General features: G+C 33.2%; 2 protein-coding genes across 2 annotated transcripts; one reads left to right on the top strand and one right to left on the bottom strand.

Annotated features, from left to right (window-relative positions):
- Positions 1–1262: 1262 nt before the first annotated feature.
- Positions 1263–3008, top strand: LOC129876778 (uncharacterized). The gene is made up of 5 exons (XM_055952274.1): positions 1263–1740; positions 2061–2378; positions 2449–2541; positions 2621–2688; positions 2776–3008. The coding sequence occupies exons 1-5, from the start codon at positions 1435–1437 to the stop codon at positions 2891–2893; spliced, it is 903 nt and encodes a 300-aa protein (XP_055808249.1). The 5' UTR covers positions 1263–1434; the 3' UTR covers positions 2894–3008.
- An 88-nt stretch (positions 3009–3096) lies between these two features.
- LOC129876777 (lysine-specific histone demethylase 1 homolog 1) lies at positions 3097–5822 on the bottom strand. Its single transcript, XM_055952273.1, has one exon. The coding sequence runs from the start codon at positions 5748–5750 to the stop codon at positions 3330–3332; it is 2421 nt and encodes an 806-aa protein (XP_055808248.1). The 5' UTR covers positions 5751–5822; the 3' UTR covers positions 3097–3329.
- Positions 5823–10242: the final 4420 nt, after the last annotated feature.

Genomic DNA, 10242 nt, shown 5'->3' with positions numbered 1-10242 from the left:
TTCAATCTACTTCATATTTAATTTACCTTTTATAAACAAAATTATAAAAAATAAAAGTTTGAGCGGTTAAATATTTTAAGTTTGGAGGGGATGGTGGGGTGTGGGAGGGGGACCATAGGGTGGGTGGTGTAAAATTCTAAAAAAAAAAACTTTTAAAATTTTTTTTAAGAATTTTTTTGCGTGAAGGGGTGGGGGTTGGGTATGTGGTGGTATAGAAAATTCAGAAAAAAATTTAAAACTTTTTTTTAAAAATCAGGCGGGAGGGGGGGGGGTGAGTTGTTGGGTGTATGTGGTGTTGTAGAAAATTTTTAAAAATAATAATTGATAATTAAAAAAAAGGTGGGTGGGGTTGTGGAGAAAGAGGGTTTGTGGTGGTGTAAGAAATTTAGAAAAAAAAAATTAAAATTATAAAAAAGGGGTCAAAACTACCACTGAACTAAAGAGGGAGAGATGCTGACGTGGCCGTCCATGTGAATATTTTTTTGATGTGACCATCAGCTTAAACAGTCAATCGTAAAGTGGAGGGGTATTTGTGGTCTCCTTTGGTCATAGCGAAGGTATATTTGATCCAAAAATAGTTGAAGAATATATATGAGCTATTTTCAATAGTTCAAGGGTAATTTTAACCATTTTCCGTTTAAAATAATTACATAGTTCCTTTTTGAAGTTACTAAACTAAACCACTTGATAACTTTTCAATTATAGAATTTGTAAATAACTAAATAGATCTCAACCGATAAGGATCCGATTAAGATATATTTAAATACAATTTTAAAATTTTTAAAAAGTAACCCCCCCCCCCCCCCCCCCAAAAAAAAAGAAGTAGAAATGCAATTTTCAAATTTAAAGAAAAAAAATCGCCATTTCTAGATTTTTTTTTTAAAAAAGAGTCCAAACGTAAAAAATGGTTCCTATCTTTTTAATTTAATTTTGTGGTTATGTCGGAAAAGATTTTTTTCCAATAATTCCTAAAATTCATATTTGAATGGGTAATTAAGAGTTCTCATAGTTTATGGGGATAAATAGTTTCAAGAATCCATGTTTGAAGAGAGTAATTTAAGTATGCATTTAATAAAGTGTGTCAAGTTTAATGGAGTTTTTAACTATTAGGCCTTTTAATAAAAATAAAATAAAGCTACAGTTAACATGAGTGTGTTCCAATTTTTTGGGATGTTGGCCAAGGGACACACTTGAAATGAGTTTGTAAATAGAGTAGCGATTATGTTAGAGTTGGTCAAATTAATTATAGTGAGCGGGTAGAACACTTTCACAGGTCATGAAATATGTTCCAAGAGATAAAACCGAAATTCAATGTAGACCTTGAATTTTGGTAGACTAATAGTCACAATTAATAATCGTCATGAACTTGAAGAAAAGACTTTCAAAACTTTTAAAGAAATTCCTGTCTGATATTGGTGCCATTGAATATACCCAATGGCCAAATGCCTTAGCTTCACAGCATCCAGAGATCGTTTTTACCGATATTTCTTTTCCTTTTCTGGGCTTCGTTCCGTAACAACAGATCTTGAAGATGGCACCACTATGCATTGTTGGATACCTAAAGTTCATGAACCAACAAAACCTAACCTCTTTCTTGTCCATGGATTTGGTGCCAATGCAATGTGGCAATATAGTGATCTCCTTAGACATTTTACTCCCCATTTTAATGTCTACCTTCCTGATCTCCTCTTCTTTGGTGCCTCCGCCACCAAGCGCCCCGAGAGGACAGAGAATTTTCAGGTAAAAATGATAAATACACGAGTTGGATTAGAGTCAAATTACTCAGTGTTTTGGATCAAAATAAGTTGAATCAGGGATATTATGTTATTGAAAGAATAGTGAAAGCTAAATGAATTTCTATTAAAAATACTACAGTAGTAGCTTAAATTCTTCCAAATTGACATAATTCCAAATTTCTAAATTTAATTTTGTATTCTTAGATCTAGGTTGCATTTCAACCAGACAATTAGATGGGTTATTTGATTTCAACCCGTGGGGTCAAGTCAACAGGGATACATGTTAGGTTGTTGATTTTGCGTCGCTTGTCTAATATTTTTCAGGCAAGATGTGTGAAGAAATTGATGGAGGTGCATGGTGTGGTTAGGACGAGCCTTGTAGGAATTAGTTATGGAGGATTTGTTGGTTATAGCATTGCAGCTCAATATCCAGAGGCAGTGGAGAGGTTGGTGTTGTGTTGTGCAGGCGTTTGCTTAGAGGAAAAGGATATGAAAGATGGCTTGTTTCAGGTCTCTGATTTGGACGAAGCTGCTAGCATTTTATTGCCACAGACACCTGAGAAGCTAAGGGAATTGATGCGTTTCTCCTTTTTTAAGCCTGTCAAAGTCATGCCCTCCTACTTCCTTTCTGACTTTATTGACGTAAGTCTATCAATGAAATAGGGAGTACAATTTATGCTATTGCAAAACTGTTTATACCTACATTTTGCAGGTAATGTGCAACGATTATATGAACGAGAAAAAAGAGCTCATCCAAAATTTACTTAAAGATAGACGCCTTTCCAATCTTCCTAAGATTTCCCAGGTTTGCATATTCCTAAGTTTTTCTCTTATAATTAGTTTATTTTCACTTGTTCATTTGGTTTCTTTCTTATTCCCAATAGTCCACATTAATTATTTGGGGAGAACAAGACAGGATATTCCCATTAGAACTGGGATACAGACTGCAGAGGTAACAAGAACATCGTCATTTTTTGTTTGTTTTCTGAAACAGCAGTAAACTTTATTTCATCCCTGATGATACAACCCTAAATGATAGGCATATTGAAGGGAATGCTGAGTTAGTAGTTATCAGAAATGCCGGGCATGCAGTCAACTTGGAGAAACCAAAGGATTTCGCTAAACAGTTGAAGGCATTTCTTGTTGATGATTGTTAACCTGATTAATTTGGACAACCATTCTGCAGCTAGTGGTGGATTTAGAATTCAGATTCTAAATTCAGAGATTGATATTTTAAATATATAACTATATATGCGTTTTGATAACTGTACCGACATACTGGGTTTTGTTGGACCCATTGTTGAATCAGCCATTGTCTGCAAGTGACGGATAATTATAAGAAATTCTAAAAGAGAAGTCGAAAAGGAAAATGTCGAACGTGGGATTCATGTACATTGTAGAATTGAACTGTACGTTTGTGCCATAACATTCGTTGACACAACTAATAGTAACATCGAAGCAGTTCAATTTGACAGGGATTCTGTCCCTTAATCTACAAAAGTCATATTCAAACTAATTCAGTTTGAATTTGAGGTCCCAAACTACTAACGTATCTCATCTTATCTGCATCAATCATAACCAGTAGCTCCAAATTCAAACTGATCTAGCCGATTCAATGGAGGTGAGTAGAGGTCCTACAGCAACGGATAAATTATTCCAACCAACCAATTTCACCCCAAAGTCACGTGTTAACATTTCTACCCTGCTCAGATCCCCTTCTAATTTGCTTAGCTCCAGCACTAGTCTTCGGGAGATCAGGCTGTATAAATGTAAACATCTCTCCCCTTGCAATTCGACTCGTATTAAGCAATTAGACTCCAGGTCAGATGACATAGGATCATACAACACGGAGAAATTTCCAAATTTAAGGTCTGGAGCATCAAAGAACTTATCAACAACACAAATGTTTTCTTGACTGGAAGTATTTGACGTCTCAGCTGGAGATATCCTCCTATCAGCAACTCTCAGTATGTGAGCAGCCTCTCTCATCCCACTGAGAAAAGCCCCGTGCATTGTTGCAGGATACTGTTTATTAGTTGCTTCACCTGCAAAGAAAACTCGGTCTCCAACACTCTCAGCAAGGATATCGTAGTCATCCCCTGAGGCTCCAATTGCAACATAGGAATAAGAACCATAACTTAACTGATCCTGTCCCCAACGCGTACAAACTGCTTGAAGTGGATCTGGAACAGCAATTCCTTTCGGACTGAATATGCCCTTCAGAATTTCCAGAACCCTCACAACAGATTCAAGAGGAGACATCTTTTCAAATTTTACTGCTGCTTCTCCAGCTACAAGAGCAATTAGAAGTGGTCCACCTGAAACTGAAGAATAACTATAGAACAGAAAAAACTCACCCCTCATATTCGGGTCCTCAGTCAAGTGTCCAAAAGTATCAATCTCTCCACCCCAAAAGTCATAGGGAAAAAGAATTGCGACCTTATTTAACAATCCAAATCCTAATCTCTCAATTGCATCTTTCTTGCGCTGAGGAAGCTCTGGTACAAACTCAATGTCACCCTTCTTAAGCACTCCCAAGGGAACTGTACATAGAACCATATCCCCATGATATTCCTGCCCACCAGCATACACTAAAACCCCATCAGTACCATATCTTACACTTCCTACCGTCCTATCATAGAAAATAGGAATGTCCTCTGCTAAAGCCCGAATTAACCTCTCATTTCCTCCAGGGATGAAGCAATGATCACCCCCCATTTCATAAGGATCATCCTGGTCCCAAAACGCCATAGACAAATTGGACATTAACGAAGCATTAGCATACTCCAAGTTGGCTAAATGCCAATCCAGAAGCATTTGCTCTTGGGGATCCTCAGCTACTCTATACACATGCCTAAACGCCTCTAATGCAGTACCTAACGAAACATCTACACTCTTAACCTCATCCAACATTGCCTGCCTAAGTTTACACACCCTATCTAATAATTTATTAAACGACGCTTCAACTTTGGAATCAATATCCGGATTGACAGTTCTACCATTTGGCAAATACAAAGGGCATATATCTCTCACCTTATGAAGTGGAACGCCTAGCTGCCTTGCGAGAACACCCAACGGATTACCATTTATTCCAGTTAATACACTTCCACCTAAATCTGCAGCAGCAACAACCCCATTTTGTCCACCTGTCATTTTCTTGGATCGCACTCTACCACCAGGTCTACCCCTTCCTTCAAGAACCACAACTTTAAGTCCTAGAGAAATCAATTGCCTTGCCGCAACTAAACCCGACAGCCCCGCGCCAATAACAATCACGTTCCCCTTCGAGACCCCTTCAGGTGGCTTAAATTTCACTTCTTTTATCGCTGGAGCTACACCAAAATTGATATACCCATGTTGTAGGAGAAAAGTGTAAGCAGAATGCACAAGATTTTTGTGTTCAGCTCGTATGGATTCCAATGCATGATCTTTTGTGAGCCAAACAGTGACATTCGACCGCCAACGTGCGAGAATGTGGTTACGTACGACAATGTAATTGGCTTGTTCAACGCCCCCAATTTGAGAAACTACATTAGCTTCAATTTCTTCCTCTGTAAGGGAATCGACAGGGAACCCAACAGAGATAGCAATTAGGGCCTCAACATCGACTTCTTTAGCAAGATCCGACATCCTTCTCCGTCGATTGTGCTGCTTAGAGAGGTCGTCTCCGGTGGCCAGTTCCGTCAAGGAATATGAATAAGCGGTGGAGGGTTTAGGGTTAGGGCGGAGAACACGAAGGCCGTTCACGGCGGCGGCGGAAACAGAGGTCGGAATTATGTCAGTGAAGAATCGTTTTCTACGACGTCGCCTTTTCACTTGGGGTGGGGTGACTCCGGTGGGAGGTGGCAACTCGGAGGATATTTTCGTTTCGTCAAACTGAGAGTCTGAAACGGCAGGTTCGGATGTCGTTTGAGGAGGGGAAGAATTGGCATGGTGAAGGCTGTCTTGTCGGAGAATTTCGTCGGAGTTAACATTGTGGGATGTTTCCGGCGGATGCCCGGCTGATGTTTCCATTGAGGAATAGAGAAGTTGAGCAGAGGTTAAAATTAGGGTGTATAAGATAAATTGGAATAACCAACGAAACAACAAATTAAAATCGATATTGGTACAATTTGGTAATTTAAATATTATGCACAAATAATAAAATAAAGAATTTTAGTTGTTTTCAATTTTGTCCTTTATTCAATATTAATAACTTGAAAAGAAGATTTGAAGTTAAAATTTTGATTTAATTTTTTTTATTTGAGATAATAGTGAATAAGTTATATTGGGATAAACTATAAGAAAAATTACGTAGTAAGATAAATATGTAATATATATTTATTATACACAATTATAATTTAAAAGAATTATAATTCATAATTAGAATTATGATTTTATAACAAATATCTCTCTTCTCTCTCTCTTTCTGTCTACTTTTTATTGCTCGCCTCCTCCTCTCTCTTTACAATACAAATATAATTAGTAACAACTAATGATACAAATATACAAGACAAAGAAATACAAACACACAGACAACACACAAATACAAACACACATGTTAACATATAAATACAAATAAACAAGATAACATGAATATAAATATAATTTGCTATAAAATATAACATTGATATAATTATATTCATTAATACACTTGATACAATTGATTTGTATCAATGAATATAATAAGTTTTGATACAATTATATTTATTGATACTAATCTAGAAGGGGAGTCTTAGAGTAACTGGTAAAGTTGTTGTCATGTGATTAGGATGTCACGGGTTCAAGCCTTGAAAACAGGTACTGACAGAAATGTAAGGTAAGGTCGTCTACAATAGGCCTTTGTTGTCGGGGCAGGAGCTTTAGTGCACCAGACTGCCCCTTTTTTGATACTTATCAATTGTATTCGTGATACAATTATCGATCAAATATATCAGAAATACAATTGTGTACATTTAATATTTGTAGGGATTACACAAATCTCATAGTGTTAAGGACTAATTACATTTTGTCCTTATTCTTTTTCAAATTATAAAAATCCTTTAAATTTGGTGGAATTCGGATACATCCCAAAAATGCCCTGATACATTGCCTCTATTCCGAATACATCCATCAACGTCCCGATACATCAAGTCTCAGTTCTGGATACATCACTTAACATCCCGATACATCAAGTACGTATTGATACATTGCGTAAAGTAATATATTCGACCAATACATCGCGTAAAGTGATGTATACGATCGATACATCACATAAAGTGATGTATCCGAGAATTGAAGAGAGTATGAATTTTTGTAAGTTTTTCAAATGGTAGAAAATTTTAAGAAAATATGATAAAATAAGTTGTGTATCTAGGTAATTTTTTCTTAATATAATTATATATATATCGCCTTGATATGATTGATTTGTATCAACAAATATAGTAGATTTCGGTACAATTGATATTTATTGACACAAATCAATTATATCCATGTTACAATTATCGATCAGAAATATACATTTAATATCAAATATACAATTGTGTACATTTAATATAGTTATATAGCTCTTGCCTTGATACGATTGATTTGTATCAACAAATATAATGAATTTTCATGCAATTGTACTTGTTGATACAAATTAATTGTATCCGTGATAAAACTACCGGTTGGCTATAAATTTAATATCACATATACAATTATATACATTTAATACGATTATATCTCTCTTACCTTGATACAATTAATTTATATCAACAAATATAATAGGTCTTGCTCACCTTGTATTCATTGATACAAATCAATTGTATCAATTCTATTCGTGATACAATTATCGATCAAATATACATTTAATATCAGATATACAATTGTATACATTTAATACAACTAGAATAAATGCGTGACCGATATCAACAAAAAATAATCATAATTTCTCTTTCATGATTAATAAAATTTAGTTAGCAAAAAAAATATTATCAAAAATTGTTATGTCACCTTGTATTATTTGCTCCACTTACGTTAATATATTTACTTATTATTCTCCTTTAATTTTTGAAATAGTTTAAAAATATTTTTCAACTTTTTCTTGTAACTAACTTCTCTTGGTCTGCAATTGTATATCTTTCTCCTTTGATTTCTATGAGCCTTACCTCTATATAGATGTTCAAAGTTATTAAATAATATTTGAATAGTTTTAAAAGAAAAATGACATCCAATAAAAAGATTCATGAGAATTAAGATAAACTACAAAAATGAATTAACACAATCTAAATAACGATAGTAATTAATTCTTTGAATGAAATTTGTAAAACTTTCTCTCTAATATTGGACTTAAGTTTTTTTTAGATGTAGCCAACATATGAATGTTATTGAAAAATAAATGTTAGATTACGGAATAAAAAAAGCTATAAGTTGTATTACAATCACAGTCTAAATAATATGTATGTCTTTTTATGTAAAATTTTATGCATGATTCTCTGTAAGCATGGACATACCACCCCAAAATTTTATCCACAGATAAGATTAACTATTCATGACTTTTCTTAATAATTATACCATTGTGATATTTTAAACTTTGACAATATTACCCAAAATCGAATCTTTTAAAGAAATTATAGATTTGAGATATGATGTAATAAACCTAATTAATCCTTCTATATAAATGATACAAAGTGATATACATTTGGAACTTCCTAATACAGAAAAATGTAGCGAATAAAAAAAATAAAGTGCATTAACACGTTAAAGAAAATTTGTATAGTTAGCAGCAAAATCAAATAGTTTTATATTATAATTAAAATACTAAGTCAATAAAAATTAGAATTCTCATACTATACTAATCGGAGTTTGTGAATGCTGGATCCTACAATGTATTGAAGGCACTAAATAGAAAAAGAAAATGAATAATAGATAGAGATCAAAAAGATTGATATTTAAATTCAGATAGAAAATTATATTTCATTTTGAAATTATATCTTATTGACAAGTAAAGCAAACAACGTAAAGGTTCTTCTTAAATAGTATTTGATACAACAAAAATGGTCACGATTTTCAGGACTCTACAATACATGTACCAAAAGCACAACCTTTATTTAATTAGCTTAATATTATTACACAACACTCTAAAAATAGTTTATAAAACGTCACGAATAAATCATATTATTTACGAACTTCACCCTATTTCTTGATTAGAAATCTAAGCAATATCAATTGAATCTCACTTTTCCTCCCAACCATCCATGAAATTGTTTGTTATGTCTCTTTGGCCAAAAACTTCAATCAAAATATTTTAGGAAAGCTCGTATGCTTGTTTGTCTTCCTCAACCAAAGTTGTTGTTTGCAAATTGTTTAATCACTTCACACTTTCTAAAATTGTCAACTCGATGTGCAAAAATCAGTCAAAATATTTCAAAAAAGATGAATGCTTAATAGCAAGTCAGATATTAAAAATTTAAAAATTTACATAAAAGAGGAAAATTTACGTTGCAACTTTGATGCTAAAGGTCAAAGAGGATCAATGAACTAATCATGCATATTTATTTTCACTAGTAAACTTCTAATGGCTAGTATATAAATAAGTAAAACACTCTAAAATTATCAAATCGTTGGTTGATAATTTGAGACTATCTAATTAGATGTTAATTTTTAATAAAAATTTAATTTAATTTTTAATTTTAATGATAAATATTATTTTCTTATGGTGAATGTCTCTCCTATTATATGTAGATAGATTAGTTGGTATATATAAAAATATCATTTTAGCCGTCTTGTCTCCTTTATATATTAGTTGGTATTATGTAATGACCCGTTAGGTCATTTTGAGGACTAATCCTCTTTCTTTCACAAAAGATCCTTTTCATAAATTTTAAATAGGAATTTTGGACTATTCTTTTAACTAAGGTCTTTAAATTGATGGGTAGTTTAAAATAATTAATTTAGTTGGTAGTTAATGGGTCAAATCCACAATTTATTTAATATCTTTATGTCACGTGAGCCATGCACACAATTCATTTAAGTGAGAAGAATTTAGCATGTTAAAGGGTAAAAATTAGAACCTCCAAACGAAGAGCAGTTGGGCACGAAAGTTACGACAACTTTCAAAAAGAGATGCTCGATTTAACCTTTCATGTTAGATTTTGTGAGCTGCTACATTTATATATTATGACATTGATGATAATTTGAGTTGAATTAAAGTTAGACATGAACATGCCATTTATTACGGATTAAGTTATAATTTATTTTGCTATTAGGATTGTAGTAAATTAATGGAATAATCATGATATAGTGATAACATAATAATTGCTAATCATTGGAAAATAATGATAGAGTGGGTGTACGTTTAGTGATTTCTATGTATTTGAAAGTAGTGTAGTTTCTTTTCATGTTTATTTCAAATTTTGAGATTTATTCATATGAAATCATCAACTACAATTTTGATAAATTCATGTTTTATGCCTAAGTTTTAAGAATAAAATTTTATTTTGAGGATCGAATAATGATCTGCTTTGGCTAAAATTTAATGTGCAAGTTTATTTTAATATGGGAAAAT

The sequence above is a fragment of the Solanum dulcamara genome, chromosome 12 (genome assembly GCF_947179165.1).
Source record: "Solanum dulcamara chromosome 12, daSolDulc1.2, whole genome shotgun sequence".
Classification (NCBI taxonomy): domain Eukaryota; kingdom Viridiplantae; phylum Streptophyta; class Magnoliopsida; order Solanales; family Solanaceae; genus Solanum; species Solanum dulcamara.
Note: the sequence above shows the minus strand (reverse complement) of the source record. Positions and strands in the feature narration are given on the sequence as shown.

What these genes read in the sequence shown, in the direction of transcription:
- LOC129876778 (XM_055952274.1), top strand. Translation starts at nt 1,435, where the DNA reads ATGGCCAAATGCCTTAGCTTCACAGCATCCAGAGATCGTTTTTACCGA. An exon ending in AGAGGACAGAGAATTTTCAG is followed by an intron (nt 1,741 to 2,060) that starts GTAAAAATGATA and finishes AATATTTTTCAG; the next exon opens with GCAAGATGTGTGAAGAAATT. An exon ending in TCCTTTCTGACTTTATTGAC is followed by an intron (nt 2,379 to 2,448) that starts GTAAGTCTATCA and finishes TACATTTTGCAG; the next exon opens with GTAATGTGCAACGATTATAT.
- LOC129876777 (XM_055952273.1), bottom strand. Translation starts at nt 5,750, where the DNA reads ATGGAAACATCAGCCGGGCATCCGCCGGAAACATCCCACAATGTTAAC.